This window comes from Lathamus discolor, chromosome 5 (assembly GCF_037157495.1).
Source record: "Lathamus discolor isolate bLatDis1 chromosome 5, bLatDis1.hap1, whole genome shotgun sequence".
Lineage (NCBI taxonomy): Eukaryota > Metazoa > Chordata > Aves > Psittaciformes > Psittacidae > Lathamus > Lathamus discolor.
The window spans coordinates 58,102,070-58,119,638 of record NC_088888.1 but is presented as its reverse complement, the minus strand read 5'-3'; the positions used below and the strand labels follow the sequence as shown (position 1 = coordinate 58,119,638).

Here is a 17,569-nt window from a genome sequence, read left to right as displayed (position 1 = left end):
AAATTCACACCTGATCTGCTGGTTGGATTCACTGCGTATTCTAAGAACTTCTTTCCCTTTAAACTCTAATTCCTTGGTCAATGCACTTATATTTTCATGAAGATGCAGAATCTCTTTGTCCAGTTCAGCTATATGATGGTCTCGGTGTCTCAGTTCATCTTGTAGATCTGATATTCGGCATAAAAATTCTTTCTCCTATGATATAAGTAGCAGCAGCAAAAAGTATTTTAAATAGACTTGTTTCTCAAAAGCACAATACTTGCTTTTGGGAGACAACAGCTGAGCAGAATTTTCCACTCAATAGACAATTTGTTTTCAGGTTTTGATGCTGACACAAGTTATAATTAAAAATGAGGGTTTTTTTTTATTGTGTACAAGTACAAATAAAGAAGAAATCTTAATTTTGTAACAAGCAATTTCCATTTATGAGAACATTTAAAACCTGTCATTGCCTATTGAAAGTTTCTATAGCTCATCACATTTTCCTTTTGATGACACATACAACAAAAAAACAGGTATCACTAAGAACCAGGTCATTCAGGTCTTTCTACCTCTTCAACACACAGCATAGAGAAACTGTTTTCCCCTTTGCAGGCCTCTACAATGGGACAAAATAATTCAAGATACATGCCCTGCACAAATAAGTGCTTCAGAAGGCTCCTAATTTAGTTATATATAAGCATCATAAATATCTCATAGCAGAATATGTAGACAATAGTTCATATAATATTTCTGTTGTGTCCAATAAATCAATAAAAATTCTTTTTGCATAATTTGAAGTATCTGGGAAACTTATCTGTAACCCATCCCAATGGTTTTATTAATGAATCTCTTCAGTTTAGAAAAAGACTGTAATAAAATTGACCTTATTTCAGTTTTCCATCTATTCCTCTTCTTAGAGTTCCACAATAATTAATAACCATATAGTTTGCACAGATAGAAAATCAGCAGATATTTCAAAGTAGTTTTATGTGTAATTGTGTTTTGTGCCTTCAGGCACCCAGGAAATATAAACATATACCAAGGTACAATTTTCACAGGACATCTTTAAGAATAGACCTTTAAAAATAACTCTACCTCCCTATAGGAAGACTATATTAAAGTTGTAAGAAAAGCAGTGGAAAATTTATGCCCACATATATAAATATTTTTCAAACTAGCAAACATAATCATCCTGCTCAGAACTCACTGTATCCAGTTCAACTCTGGCCCTGTGAACTGATGAGCATTCAAACACAGGAAAACACAATTGCTTTGCCCTCAGTACAACTAAAGCTTATGCTTAGCAGATGATTGTACAGATGCCAAAAGTACACGGAAATTGTGGCTGGATCAAAGACTCAGTCTTGTAACTTAAACTTCTTTTTCTGACATCTCCTTTAGGTGTGTCACTCTAGGCTTAAGCAACACACAACTGAAACGATCTGTATCCTCCCAAATCCTGCACATTTTCATTCCCTGCCATGAGCACCACATTTCTGCCTCTAGCCACTTTTAAACCAGCAGGGAAGAGAAAAAGAAGGGCTCATTGTTGACTATTTGTGTAAGGGCCATACCCAACTAAACTTGTTTCCTCTGTTAATATACTTCTAAAACTGTTCCGCCTCCCTGGTGCTGGGCTATCAGTAAATTAATCCTGAAAAGCCTATTGTACAGGCAAATAAAGAAGTAATTTCCTGATCACTACTGGAAAAACTGATTGTGTATGAAGTGAAAAATGAAAGAAAAAAGTGAATGAATCACTTTGCTGCTGAAAGCAAAGTAAGTTCATACTGGCTTTGGGGGCTTGTTTTGGGCTTTGAGTGTGTTTTTTATAAGAAGCAGTTGCAAGATGTTAGGTCACCTTTGCTTTATTGAGATGTTCATTTATCTTTTCCAGTTTGCCTCCTGAAAAAAAAAAAAAAACAACCCACAGAAAACCCCACCAACTTGGGTACCTCCTGAGTTTGAAGAATCATTTGGTTTTAAGCAACCACTTCTCAGCTGTATCACTTAGGCTTCAGAGATAAACAGCTTTTTCCTTTTTAAGTCCTGAGGGCAGCTGAGGACAAGTAGGACTTTGTAAGAATCAGCACTTTACACAATCTAGTGTGCTCCCAAGTGGCCACACAATTCTGAGAGGAAGCTGCCTTGATATGGGAGACATTACTAGGCTTGAATGAAGTTTGTTGAAGGAAGAAAAAGCTAAGCAAGGAAGTTTAGGTGAACAAGTAGGGATGCATTATCTGCTGGTGCTGGCTGACCTTGAAAGATTATATGTTTGTTGATTGTTCGCAAGGGTTCCTGCCTCCAGCTAAGAGAGAGAGAATACTGATTATGCAGTTTTACAGTAAGTTGCAGCAATGCCACCTACCTGTCGCCTGCCGAGCTCCATATTTCTTTCAAGCTCCATTTTGGCAGCTACCAATTCTTGCTGATGGTTGTGCCTTAGCTGGTCGATTGCTGCTGCATGTTGATGATTTAGCTCTGAGCGCAAGGAAGCTAATTACGGTGAACAGAAAGAACAGTTGATTTGCAAATGTTTACATTGATTAACAATAACAGTCCAGCTCCCTCAAATACTGCTGCTGAGGAAACACACACAGCTTACATCAGCCAAGCAACTGTCCTGTCATTTTATTCCTGCTGCTTTTTGAAACACTCTCCATCATGAGCTTTGGTTGCTTAGTCCTTCCAAAAAAAAAAAAAAAAACAAAAGGAAAAAACAAAACCCCAAAAACTTACGGGTAAGATTTTTCAGAAGGGAACAACGTGGGCTTACCTGTTAAAACATATACTGATTTTAAGAGGAACAATAAGGTCAACACTGTATGACTCAGAGATACACTAGTGTTACAATAAACACACACACGTATATACATGCATGTGCATGTATGTTTGTATGAGTAGAAATAGTGGTTTTGGACCTGCTTGCAATTTGAAAATAGTATACCTAACATAGCTTTTCCTTCATCCTCCAGTTCAAATCGTAAAGTCTGAAGCTCCTGTTCCATCTCCAATTTGAAACCTTCCATGGCTTGCTTATGTGTTTCTTTCAGTGCCTGAAGTTCTTCCGAGTGCTTCTGTTGCAAACGTTCTTCTAATTCCTATGAGATAAATTTGAACAAAAGTATTCCATAACAGCTTAGGGAATTTATAAAATATTAAGCAACAAAGAGCTAGCAACAAAAAGCAGGCATCGGCATAGTCCAAAAATTGTTAAAAATGCACAAATATTGCTCATATTTTCTTCTCTTACTAAGTTATCCTACTATGTTTTTTCTTTGTAGTGGCTGATGGTTATCAAGATTACCTGTGCGCAAACCCTCTTTCTGCTCACAGCTGGAAAAGATCAAAAAAACGCAACAATCTATTGACATATTTACAATAGCAAGCAATGTGATAGGTACAATTCATAGATGGGTTTAGTGTGCACACAATATGTATGCATCTGGGGACTTTTGTCCCCATTAAGTGGGGGCAATGGGAAAACTGCGAAGGTACAGTCTAGATCTGAATTTTAAAACAAAGATTAAGAAACACACCATATTAAGTACTACACATTGCCAACATTTCAGTTCTAAAGCTGGTTTAGGCAAGGTTTTAAAAAATGTCTCGGGTGTGACATTGTTCCGGACATGAACATTATCCTGCAAGTCACAGAACATAGTTTATACAATTTTTAGCATAATGAAAATATATTATAAAAGGAGTAAATTGACGGGAAATACCAGAAAACAAATGCAAAATTAGTTAACTAGAATGGAAAATACAGAGAAACCTATTGCAAATCACAACTAGAATATCATGTTATGGATAATGATGTTAAACTACTGTAAAGCAACATGTGTTGATAATTTTATACATATATATATACATATATGTGTGTGTATATATATATGCATATACTGGTAGAGTTTAAAGCAAGACATGAAACAATGCCATTATTAGAGATGCTTTTCAAAGCGTCTTAATCAGTTTTAGCTGAACAAAAATGTTACTGTCGGACATCAGCTGAAAGGAAAATTAGTAGTTATGCAGATACTTTATGCAAATTGCTAAAATGGCAATTTGTTCAGATAAACATGCCTTTTGTTCTTGCTCTTTTGTTTCTTCCATGTTTTGAAAGGCAAGGATATGGGCTTCCTGAAGTGACTTATGCCTTTGCTGATGCTCCTCTTCTAATTCCTGGATCTCCTGAGTCAGCCTCTGTCGCTCCTGACTGAACTGTGCTTGTAGCTGTTGCAAAGAGCTCTGTGACTGGGAAAGCTGCATCTCCAGATTCTGCTTCAGTAAGGAGATCTAACCCGCAACAGAACAGCAAATATCCATTAGTCATTAATGCTAACATCAACTCCGAAGAAAAACCATTCAAAAGAAGAAAACACTTGAAATTTTAAACCCAGAACATTCACTAAAAGACAGACAAGCAATGCCATCCATCTACTGAACTTGTGGTTAATATTATATCTCAGAGATATAATAATTAGCTTTAAATAGTTTTGTAAGGGTTATCGTATGTGTCAGATTGCACTATAGCACTACCTATAACACAATTTTTCGTAGCTCAATAATCAAAATTTATTTCTAGGTTTTGCATGAAGTTCAGTAAAAATGACACTATCAAGGTTCGAAATCAAACACTTGGTTGTTAAACTATTTTCAGAGGAATATCACATCAGTTCTGTAAGGAAAATCCTGTAGCTGACAGGGAAGGACAGACTGTGACATCCAGATTGATGGATTTTTGTATCTTTTGATATGATATGGTACTATCTGACTGGTAGGTTTTTTTATTTAAAAAGAAATGGTAGCATACCACTCTACATCACAAATAAAAGGCTACACTTGATGGATTTCCATACACACACATTTTTTCTTAGCTCAGTAATACTACAAGAGTGATTTCTCTACGGGTTTTCAAGATCTAAGTAATCCGAGACACAAATACTTATTTTCTTAGAAATACATGATTTTACAAATTATGTTTTTCACCCAACAAGCATTTCAATACATTAGAATGCTCTGTACTCTTTGAAAGTCACATTTTATACTAATGTTATTATATTAATAATATTTGTTCTTCAAATCTTTTTTGCATATTTTCAGCATCTTTTCAGACTGAAAATACTAAACCAGTATTCCCTTTTGAGCCAAACACAAGAGATACACCCTCCAATTTAGAAACACGATTAACCAAAGAGAATTTTGCTACAGTGACTCAAAAGAAGGAAAAATAAAACTGCCATGAAATGAAGAATTTGAGTCAGTAAGGATACTTTTTCAAGCCTCAGAGCATCACATATAATTGAATTATAAATGACAGTCTGATAGTGTCATTTGATTCAGCATATCTTAAAATTAGTTATTACAAATTAATAACTACATTGCACATCAATTTATTGATTTACAGAACATTAACACCCACCACTTAACAAAAAATTAATAGCAGCATACCGAGGACAACTTGCAGCATGAACATTATTGTCGAACATATGGCTTTTCTTTTTCAGAAGGGCACAGCTTAAGCAGATTTGAAAGAAAAAAAGCTACACAAAAGAAAATTAGCACTAAAACACAATAAGCAAATTAATTTGAATGAAATGAGCATGGCTCATTGCATTTCAAATTCACCAGGTCTTTGTGTCTGGGCATTTATGCTCTGCCTTCTAAGTGTACTTAATCAACAGTATTTTACTTCAGGTACCTTTGAAACAGATCGGTTACAATTGAAGGAGTATAGTGAAGGCCTATACTACTTTCTGTAATCTGAACTATTCATGTAAAATCTTTTACTAAGTATATTAAATATAAACATCACACACAAATTGTACAGTGTCAGAACAAAGGTTCGTCTGATCTCTGGTTCTGCCTCCAGAAATGGCCAACCCAGGTTACCCTGGGAAAACAAAACCAAGGCATAAATGTAGGGATCTTGACTTTGAAGTAATCGATCACCCACAAATCTTTTTTACATCAGAAGAGGTATTTTGGGGTAAATTCATGGAAACATTCATTAAATACAACCATTATGTGAATCTATAAAAGCTTTTAGTATCCAGTGTCCTGTGGCAAGTTTCATATAGATGTACCACTTGGACATGATGACCTCTAATACTTGTAATGGAAAGGAGCCAAAAGCAGTTCCCTTTTCTTACTGCTCAGTCCCTTGACTTTTTACAGGTATTCTTTAACTCTCCAGACAGTCTTTGTCCTTTCCACTCTAAGTAACTTTTCATAAGCTGCAAACTTTCCTGCCTTACCTATTCATAAACAGCTTGCAAAAAGAAAATACGCTGAACATCAGTATAACTCCACCGATAATCTACCTGCACACTGGTAACGCTGTATTTAATACCTATTTTTCAGCCAGTTACTTATAAAAAAACTTTCCTCCTTTCCTGTCATATTGTGAAGTTCTTGTTTCCTCAGAAGCCCCAGAACTTCTCGGTACAATCTGGGAGAAAGTCCTGTTCAGTCCTGCAGAATTTCAGGTAATTTAAACATTATACTCTAAAAAGCCTTTCAGTAATAACATTCAAATGGAGTCAACCATGGAATCTTAGCCAATTTTCTATAAAGATGACATGGAAAAATGTATTTTTGCTTGAAGTTCTATCCGTCTCTCACTTAAAGTCCTGCTCCAAATTCTGACAGTTTTCACTATAAAATTTATAAACATTTTTAGCATGGGCCAAGGGTAAAACAATTTCAATTTCTTTCTTGGAAATGCAGAAAACATTTTAACTGAGATGATCAAGATAAGTCTGATATCTGGCCAAGAAGCCATCTTAGAAGAGATCAGGAATACCCTTCCCCAGAGCAGTTCATACTTCCACCAGATTAAAGTGACTGCAAAACCAGAGCCTGAAGTGAGTCAGTGTCTGGAGATGCCTATTTGCATCAATAGACTTTACAGAAAATAAAGGACAATGAGAATTAAGTGATTCTAACAAGCAAATCAGATTAGTCTACCCTTCTCATAATACGTGGGTTTGGTGGGTTTTTTTGGTTGAAAGTACATCAAATATTAAAAATCTGAGTTATTTTTAGAAGAGTACATAATTTAACATTATTCTCATTATTCAGTAAATAAACTGATATACTTAAGGGCACAATTTTGAAAACATTAGTGCCTCCCTTTGCATGTCTTTGGCTCGTCCCTTATATATAGTCCTGTACTGAGGACTCAAAAGAAAACAGCTCTAAACATTCATTATTCTCTGAAATGTCAATGTTTTTATCCAAGGTTTTCAGCACACTAAAAACATTGGTAAGGATTTAACAAATAAATAAATAAACAAAAAGTATAGAAAGAAAGAATATTTTGGCTACAATTATGACTTGCACCGCAAAACTGCAAATTAGAATACAACATCAACCTCATGCTTTAAGGAAAGCTCTGCAATACACATTTGCACTGCCCACAAGCTTGCTTGCTTAAACAATGACAGAAAAATGCTGCTTATATTATGACCATGTACATAGTGTTTGATGTCCAGGGATATATGCACATTTACACAGATGAATGGATGCGGTACACAAGCTTTTGATAACTAGCGGCAAACGTTCTCTCAAGTATTACCATGTGTTCTGTTTCATAGGCTAAAGCTTTAAAGCAGTACTATAGGATATGCAGGTTTATTAGTACAAACATGCCCTGTTCACAAGCTGTAAGTGCAAATCACTTACATTGCTGATAGATTTATGCAAAGCTTCACCGAGACAGTGCCGCTATGAAGAAAAGATCACAGGAATAAAGGGAAACATTCAGAAATCAACTAAGTAAAAGAAAAAAGGATAAGGAAGGGAGAGTAAAACATAGAACATTAATTATAATTTCATCAGGGAAAAATAAGTTGAAAAATATCTGGAAAAAATACAAGTATGTTGCTTTGGTTTAGTATATATATACACTATTGAACACAGAACGAATTATGTGTTTTCCTATGTTATGTTTTGAAAACATCCAGGATAGCATTATCTCTTCAACATAATGTTATTCTTTATTCATATATTATGCAGCTGAAATGTTTTCAAATTACCCAACTGTTTCCTCTTCTCCTTTATGACAAATAATTTTGGGAAGAAATCATTCAGTACACCCATTTGCATTACTATTAGAAAAGATGCTGTGTAAGGACTATATCAATCAGTGGTGTCTCTGAAATATCACAAGCATATTAAACACATATTAAAGATTAAATTTCACTGCTAACAGGCAGAAAATAAGTTTAGTCTGTAGTGAAGATAGATTTATGTTAAAATACTTCATTTATCCTTCTTAAAATTCAGAATGAGATGGTTACATAAAAGACTCTTCCTGAAAGTCTCCAGCAAAAAACCTCCATGTACCACTTACACTACAGTTGATTAGTAATTAAAAGCAAAATATAAAAACGTATTTCCAAGTAAATGTTCCATATGAAATATTATTGATCATACAAATCATACATGCACAGAATAGAGTCATCAGAAATGAAGTGAGAGCAATTTCAAATCCAGCATGACCAATTTCCACTTTTGTCACAGGTCAGTCAAGAAGATGGCCTTCCCCAGGAGACAGCAGGGATTTTGGCATCAGCTTGGAAGCCTATAGTTAGGAACTTTTAGACAATACTTTGTCAAAAAACAAATGGAAATTATTGTCCATTCTGAATCTACAAGAAGGCAAGACACAAAAATACATTACTATGGCATATCCAATTAACATCGCAAGTGGGTTACAAGCAACAATTTTCTACACAAGGGCGTAACACTAGGAGGCACCCTACTCCACCAGACAAGACAGACTAGCAGCTAACAGCTCCGATTTCAACACCGGATTTAAACATCACCAATCTGAACAAATACACCTATTTTCTAATGTGCTTCCATTCCCATCTGTCTGGTTTGTTTAGGGGGGAGCTGTTAAATGCAGAAATGATCTCTTGCTAAATAAACGTTCAGTTTCAAGAACTTGTGGGACTTAATGTTGACGGATGTATCTAGGCACCACTGTAGTACAACTAAGAAATATTTAGATTTTACAATTGAAGAAGTAAGGTTAGTAGTGTTCTACATTTAAAATAAATTCCAAGTAAAAATACTTTTTGGAAACTAGATTCCAAAGTCAACCCTGTCAAAAAGGCAATTTATGAAAGTGAGAATTGCCCCATGCTACTTGCCGAATAACAGATTGCTTTCACCAAGAAACAAACTAATCTAATAATTAAAACTACTAAGATGGGGTAATTATTTTTAATACATGCGATTTCACCAAACTTAAAAGTTTTCCAGAGATATGAAAAACAAATGGAATCAAAATGAACTTTTGATGAAGGTTCTGCACTAAAACCCTCCAGTTCAATTCAGTATTCAGTTTGTTACTGATTTCTTAGGCTACTTCACTCAGAGCAATCTTTCTGCAATCCACGTTTTCTGATTGTGAGAGAACTGTAATTATCTTGTGCAAAAAAATTAACTATTAAATAATTATTAAATTATTGGCAGAAGGAAAAAAGGTTATTTTTCAGTAAAGTTGGACTTACATATTTGACATTCCATTGTGTTCTAAAACCACACACAGAAATGTTGAACATACAGAAAATACAGCTTATTGATTTTTAACAAAATTTGAAATGTAAGTACTTTGAAGTCCAAATATCGTATCGCTATTCAAAAGATTGATTGTATCAAGATCTGACTTCAGTATACAGTTTACTGAATTTTCAAATTACTCCTGGCTATCAGGAATTGTGTTCTTGTTTAATACCCTAGACCCTAAATGGGGAAAGTCCAGCTTTATCTGTTGTATCAAAGCAGATCTAGATTGCTATGCAGTCTTTGCCTCATTTTAAGAATGATCTCCAGCAAAGACTGCTAACCTTTCTGAAGAAGAAAACATATGTGCACCCATCACATGCTAGTATAAAAATGTTTCCAAGATGCTGACTGAAGAAGCTGGAGGACCATTGGCATAAGTCCATTTTATCCAGCTAACAACAACAACTTCCCCAAAACTCTCCCTCAAGATATGTCTTTGTTTTGAAGAGAAAGACTGATTTGTCAGCAGATGTACTGTCTTTGGCTGCACAGAGCTTACGTGACAGATGACCCTGCAGAGATTTGGAAAGCAGCTGTTTCCCACTACAATGTTTTGTACTTGGCTTGAGGCTTGGAATGGAAGAGCTGCATCAAAGTTTGCCCTCTCTGGTACGGAAAAGCAGCAGTCAGAGCCCCTTCCCTTTCTCTCAAACCCTACAGTTTTCTACTGAGGAAAAGGAATTATATACCAGGTGTTCTGAAATGTGTAACTGTCTCTGTAATCTAATTGGTCCTGATTTCCTCCCGGTTTTGTAGCAACCCTGAGTAAAGGTGCTGTGCCCAGGCTATCATAGGGTGGGGTACTTATCCTGTTGCTTTAAAAACATGAGTACTTTTGCAGTTGTAGAAGTCTATCAAACTGCTAGGCAAAATGCCTCTGTATTCTGACATTTTACCTATTTGGGGTTTGGATTATATGCTTTTAATCTGACAAACTTCAGGTTCAGTGGTTGGGGAGGAGACTATCATTTGAATCTCCCAGTATTTTGTAAAGTTTCTGGAGTGGTACTAAAGCTGCATTTAATTTTACTTATTTCTCATAATGCTGTCAGGACTTTAAAGATTATTTATGTTGGCTAATCCTTCCTGGAGCACAGAGGCATCTGTCAGGAAGTACCCTTTATCTAGAATTTTATTGATCTGCTGAATCTCAAACAAATTTTGCCCCAATTAATTATGTCCCACTCCTTCCAGGGTCCACTGTTATCATTTGGTTTGGACCTATGCCAAACCTACTTGAGCAACTATCTGCCACAGCAGAGACTAAGGGTAATGTTTTAAAATTAGATTCTTGCCAGAGTTTTTACCTTACATTTAAGGGGAAACATACTGATACACGAACAGAATTTTATTTGGGCAATGGGGTAACTGTTGGATTTGGCTTAGGTTTCTATTTACCATTTTTGGAAGTATAAACTTAACTCCAAATATCAAATTAAGCTCTTTTCTGACTCACGCATCATTAATTACATACTGTACCAAGAATTTAATATTCCTTTCCATCCATTGACAGGTAGAATTAAAAAGTCTTTCAGCCTTATCCAGATTTACTAACTGAAACGCTGCCAAACAAAACCTGGTAATCATAGAATAATAGAATAGTTAGGGTTGGAAAGGACCTCAAGATCATCTAGTTCCAACCCCCCTGCCATGGGCAGGGACACCTCTCACTAAACCATCCAACACAAGGCTTCATCCAACCTGGCCTTGAACACTGCCAGTGATGGAGCACTCACAACCTCCCTGGGCAACCCATTCCAGTGCCTCACCACCCTAACAGGAAAGAATTTCCTCCTTATATCCAATTTAAACTTCCCCTGTTTAAGTTTTAACCCATTACCCCTTGTCCTGTCACTAGAGTAATATTAAATTCCTGTTAGAAGTTTATAATCAGAAAGACAAGTTTTTCTGGATATGAAGATACTGTAATTTCAAACATCAGTCTAGATGTATTTTTAAATTTAATTAAACACAACACCATGAGAGAAAAAGATTACATGAAGAAACTAAAAGAGAAATGAAAAAGAACAAAGCTAACATTCCTTAGTATTCCTAATGTATCCTACTGGAAATACCCAGAAAACTCTATTTGTTCTGTTGCTTTTGTTTGTCTGAATTGCTGAGTAACTCTTAAGTGTAAATGGTCTTTAACGAATGTACTCCATTACATTCAGAATATTTTAAACAAAGAGTAACATAATGAACAGAGCGCAGTATGGGTGGAATGGGCTCACCATAACTAAAAGCTCAGAAGAAGAGATAGCACAACTGAACGTTAGGCATTTGTTTTTATGCTCAAGCTTCAGACAAAACTACAACGATCAATGTAGATAGAACAAATCTTCAGGATCACATCTCTGCATAGACAAGGGAACCCAGAACAAGGGGGATTCTTTATTAAGCACTATGGACAGTCATGAAATAGGGTGAAGCACCCTCAGTAGTTGGCCCTCTGAGGGCTGCAGTGACTCTGGACTACATGATTATTCATACGCTCATGTATAACAGTTTTTGACTTGCTTAAAGCATAGGTTTCCCCACTGGAATACAGGAGTACTGATTCTTTTAAATCAGTGGTGAGTGGCAGGATGAGTGTGGACACTGAATCTAGGCAGAAACTCCTAAAGCTCCTCAGTTCTCTGTGGGGCCTGCAGGAGCTGCTGCACAGCCCCATTAAGAGCACAGGTTTGGGAACTGTAGTCACTTCTGAAAGTTTCCAAGAGCTGCAGAAATTTGTGCTCCTTTGGAAAAGCAACAAATCTCTACAGATGAAAGAAGAAGCATAAAACCTTTTCCTCAGCTGCATTCCAGGTCTCTGTTCTTTGCTCCCTCTTTGGTACAATTTTTCTTTTCATTCTTTTCATGTCAGCATTTTAGATTTCAAAGTGCTTTTTAAATCTTGTCCAAAATCCCTTATCATCCACTAGATGTCACAGTAGCCTTACCAGTATTGTTGAATACAAGAATCATGAAAGAGAATTTGGGTGGGAGGGGGCTGTTACTTGAAATTTACTTCCTCTCTCTGACAGACAAGCCTTTAGACAGTGTGTTCAGGACAATATAAAGTGACAGGAGGCAGAGTAAAATGATTCTGTGCTGAAAGTTAATCTCCTTTCAGGAAACTGATCTAGGGTATGTGCAAGTTACTTCTCATAGAAATTTCGAGCATCCATTTGACAGCAAATCTTCTAAAGCAAGGATTACACAGGCTGTGGAACAGGCTAGTAATCCTTGTGCTGGGGAAGGAAAGTAGTGTTTCCCAGTTCTGCAAATGTGGATGTGTGTCAGCTCTGCAATAAGCACCTCCACATAGGCATAGACAGAGCACTGAAATTAGATAAGAATACAGGTCTTAACCTGTACATTTCAGTTGTGCAACACAGACAAGCTGCTTTAAAAAAGAAGATTCCTGCTATATTGTCCATGGCTGAAGCCCTCTCAGCAGTAAAATGTTTTTAGGAAAAGCGTTAAAAACCCATTGCACAGCTAAAAGAAATGGAGAAGAGCTAGCTCACCTGAATTCATATTTCATGAAGAAACTCTCACATGGATTGATGTAGAAGTACTTAGTACAATTTACAGGAAAAAACGGGAAAGCACTTTCTTTTTATGTCTTCTAGAATAATTTCTCCTATCAGGGATAAAAACCACACACTTGGTCTCTAGATACTGATCTAGTCAACCTACCAACCACATTTAACTGTAGATAGTAAGTGATGCTTTGCAACTAGTAAGAATGTGTTTAAGCATTGAATCAGCTGAATAGCATTTTCTCCCAAGAGAATTATTTTACTCATAATAAAGCTATACTGTTAGAATAACATTAATCCTACATGCATAATATGAGGGGTCACTTAGAATTACTGGTACAAAAGGAAAAACATTTCCTTGTTATGCAAAAGCTAGATCTCACCTACCACATGTGCAACAACTATAGGGCAGAAATTTGCAGGTTACTATAACAGAATAAAAAAAAACCAAGCCAGTTTTTAGTACACTTTATAGGCATAAATTTTTTGATTTAGGATTTTTATTTTATCTAAGTTTTTGCCACAAAAATCAACAAGGACAGATACAAAGTCCTTTACATGCGAGGTACTAAAACCCTGCACTAGTTCGTACTGACTTAAAGATCTGCTTTGCATAACCTAGTTAATGGTAGGCTAAGTATGAATCTGCAGTGTGGTCTGGCAGTATACTAGGCTGTAGCAACAACCAGTAGTTTGAGGGAAGGGATCAGTTCCTTTGACTTGGCACTTGTTGCACATCACGTTAGGGGGAGCACATTCTGTCTCCTCTTCCAGTTCATTGAGATTTGGTTGCCCCAGTACAAGACAAACATTGATAAGCTTGAACTTGTTCAGTGGAGAGCTACTACCAAGATTGCTGAGGATGGAACATATATCCTTCTGATGGAATCAGGTTTGTTTAATCTAAAGAGGAGAAGGTTTTCTGGCACTTAATAGTTTTCCAGTACCTATGCGGTGGTTACAGAGGAAGTGACCCAGCCTCATCACAGTGATGCACAAAAGGATAATGAGAGACAATGACCATAAATGAAAACAGAAGAGGTTCTGTCTAAATATAAATAAAAAACTCACTATGAAGATAATAAGCACTCAAAGAAATTATTCAGAGAGGCTGTAGAATCTTTATTCTTGGAGGTTATTCAAGACCTGACTGGACAAAGCCCTAAGCAACCTTGTTTAAAATCAGTGTTGACTGATTTGAACAGGAGATTGTACTAGATGACTCCCGAGCTCTTTTCCAAAATAAGTCAGTCATTGACTCTATAAATCAGGTCTGTGCAGCTCTCAGAGGCTACCATAAGTATTTTAAAAGTTTAAAACCACAGAAAGCTTATCGCATCCCTTTCAAATTGTAATTTCATGAAGAAAATTATATTTATAGAGTTACTTAAATAGAGTAAATGAAGCTTGAGTAAAGGCAGTAACAGAAACATAAAATCAAACGAGTCAAAGTCTTACTGCATTCATGTTGTAAAAAGTAACAGACCAAGAACTTTGAAAGCCTTCAGCTTTTATGAGCCTAAGCCACAAGATTTTACAAGCTTAAATTCCCTTGTCAACAAAATAAATTGTTATGCTGCTGTAAGAAACAGTATAATCAAGCGCATGTTCTGTTATTAGACTTCTCAAATTAGACAGCAAATTAAAAGCCACCCCACAATAACACCCTGAAACTGCAGTCATTTAAAGAGTTTCAAAATCTGTTTCTCTTACTTTAAGATGTATATGCTCATTATCAACTATTCTTTCAAATTGTAGTCAATGAAACCAGTTCTATAGCATTTATGGTTTGGAAAAAGTACAAAGCAAGTATTTTCTGTGAATTATCTAGCATAACTGTGTTTATAAATATGAGTTGGAATTAACAAAGTCAGTATTTACAAAAAATTATCCCAAAATAATGTTCAAAATCACTCAAGAGCAGACATAGCTGTAACAAACATGTAGAAACTGATGGACATTTTGACTTTCAGTGACTTGTGCAGTGTTTTTATTGCAAAGATAAGGGATACCTCTAAGTGCAAACAATTAGAATCGGTAAATATTTACAATAGAATAGGTAAGCAGACAAAGGATAAAATAAATAACCAAATAAACAAATCTTGTAAATGAAGAGGTGAGACTGCCAACACCCTCCCACTCCCCCAAACAAAACTGCAAAAGGTTCTATTCACATCTATATAATTTTAAGGCAACTTGCTATGTATTTCTTTCAAAGTTTGATAATTATTAGGTTTAAAAAGCATTATGCTAACAAATACAAATTAAATTTCAAAGACAGATGTCACAGCCAATTTCATGTTGTCAACTGGTAATAAACCACCAGCAACTAAACTGTAACTTCTAATTCTCAAAGAGACCATAGTTACCTGGTCTAGAAGATCTTCAACTTTTTTTTGCCATCCATCCCTTGCTGCTTTTTTTTCACGTTCTTTTAGCTGCAGCAGCTGAGTCATGGCTGCCTTCTTATCCTCTTCATGCTGCAGCCTCAGCTCTTCACGAAGCTTATTACATTCCTGTCTAAAAGCAAAGGTGAAATAACTAAAATGCAGTGGAACTTGTGCAAGAAATGAGGGAGAATTAAGAACTCTGTAATAATTGGAAAAGTTTAGGTAATAACAGCTCTTCCTTTACATTTCATTTGCTATTACATTTGCATGTAATACATACTTCATTTCTTATTAAAGAATAAAACAAAAAAATCAATACTTGCCGAAGATTTTCTGTCCACTTTACTTCCAAGTCACGAGCCATTCTGTCAACTTTGAACTTTTCCTCTTCTCTCATGGTAGCAATCATTGCCTCGTGTTGTTGTCTCTCCTGATCTAGTTCTCCCTGAAAACACAAACTTCACAATAGAGACTGATCAGCAGCAAAAAGGTATTTCAAACCTTAAATAAGTGTATTTATAATAAAAGTGTCAGTTACAATTGGCTTGTAAAACTTGAACTTTTTCAGTGTGTGGTTCCTAATTACACACAATCAACGCCTATACATCTGCTGATATTTCTTACTTGTAGAACAGAATTCTGCATTCCTATAAAAAGCTATAACAAGCAATTTTCCAATAAGTCATTCTGGAATTAATCTTTTCAAATACTGTTACACTGAATCACAGAATAATGTGTGTTGGAAGGAACCTCAAAAGGTCATTAAGTCCTGTTCACTCCAGGACTAACTTCAGAATTGCTCAGCTTCTTTGGCAAGCATGATTTGAATTTTTTTTTTTAAAGCAGCAAATATTCAGTATTTGAATTTCAAACCTTGGGCTACCTGGGCAAACCTGCTAGAAACATGGTTTCATAGTCTGAACACAGAAAAAAAATTACAAAATTCCTATCAATTTCTGTCTAAATTTTACTAGAACAGTATTAGGTACAACCTAGAAACCATACTTACATGAATGTTTCTCAGCAGTGATTGCTTCATCCATGAGAAGCAAACACGGCCATCTAAATTTAATTAAGGCTTTTCAAATTGAATTTTTTTGTAGGATTTTTTCATGTATGTATTTTAAAATCTGTTAAATGTTATTACCTGTAACCTGCTATATATGAATATTTAAATGCTATAATAAATGAAGAGAGAAGAACTCATTAGCTTATACACACACTTAGAGAAATTATTAATGCAGACGAAATGCAAACTGCAATAGGGTGCTCATCTACTGACCATAGCCAAAGAAATAAACAATAATAAAAAACCCACAACCAAAAAAACCCCAAACAAACAAACCCCAAAATATTCTGTTTCAGGTTGGTTTTGGTAAGAATATAACACCAGTATGAAAACAGATCCAGCAATTTACTATTACTACTTCTTTTAATATTTGCTGCTCTACTTCAAACATTGCTGTGATCTTGTAAATGTACGTTGTTTACTGAGGAAAGAAAAAGGAGAGGTTATACTTAAATCGAATGAGATACTGACAGATTAACTGACAGTTCCAGTTCCATCTAGGCCAACTGAAACAGCAAAATATTTGTGCTTAAATAAATTAATAGCTTCAGTTGTATAAAGTGGTCACATTTTCTGGATGATAGTATCTTTCAAGATATCATAATATATGTCTTTAGAGTATTCTTAAGCATCTTCTGAAATTCTAGATTTGAGCCTGAAATGAAGACTACGCTAATTACTTGAGGAAAACATGGAGCATAAAAATTAATCTAGAGCTAGTGAGCTCTGGATCTTGCTTTGCACAAAACCACGAAACTGTCTGGAATAGCACTGGTCTAACAGAGATCTTTTTTACATTCTCAGGAAATTCTGTTAAGCCTCTGAAAAATCCACCTCTGGATTTATTTTCTTTGGACACACATTAGCACAATTTATATTAACCACAGAAAGATGTGCTTGCAGCAATACCCATTAAATACTAGAAATGTTCTGAAAACAAACAAAACCCAAAACCACCCACCCCAAACCAACCAACACAAAAACCAAACCCCAAACAGCCCACCTTAATTTTCCAT

General features: G+C 35.7%; 1 protein-coding gene across 1 annotated transcript in view; it reads right to left on the bottom strand.

The window, feature by feature from the left end:
- Nucleotides 1-17,569, bottom strand: part of FAM184A (family with sequence similarity 184 member A) — a 67,366-nt gene that overhangs the window by 11,789 nt on the left and 38,008 nt on the right. Inside the window, exons 8-13 of the mRNA XM_065680988.1 lie at nucleotides 15,804-15,929; nucleotides 15,464-15,610; nucleotides 4,069-4,281; nucleotides 2,933-3,086; nucleotides 2,354-2,481; nucleotides 11-195 (exon numbers count right to left, since the gene is read on the bottom strand). Of these exons, the coding sequence (XP_065537060.1) occupies nucleotides 11-195; nucleotides 2,354-2,481; nucleotides 2,933-3,086; nucleotides 4,069-4,281; nucleotides 15,464-15,610; nucleotides 15,804-15,929 (953 nt within the window). The remainder of the gene's footprint in view (nucleotides 1-10; nucleotides 196-2,353; nucleotides 2,482-2,932; nucleotides 3,087-4,068; nucleotides 4,282-15,463; nucleotides 15,611-15,803; nucleotides 15,930-17,569) is intronic.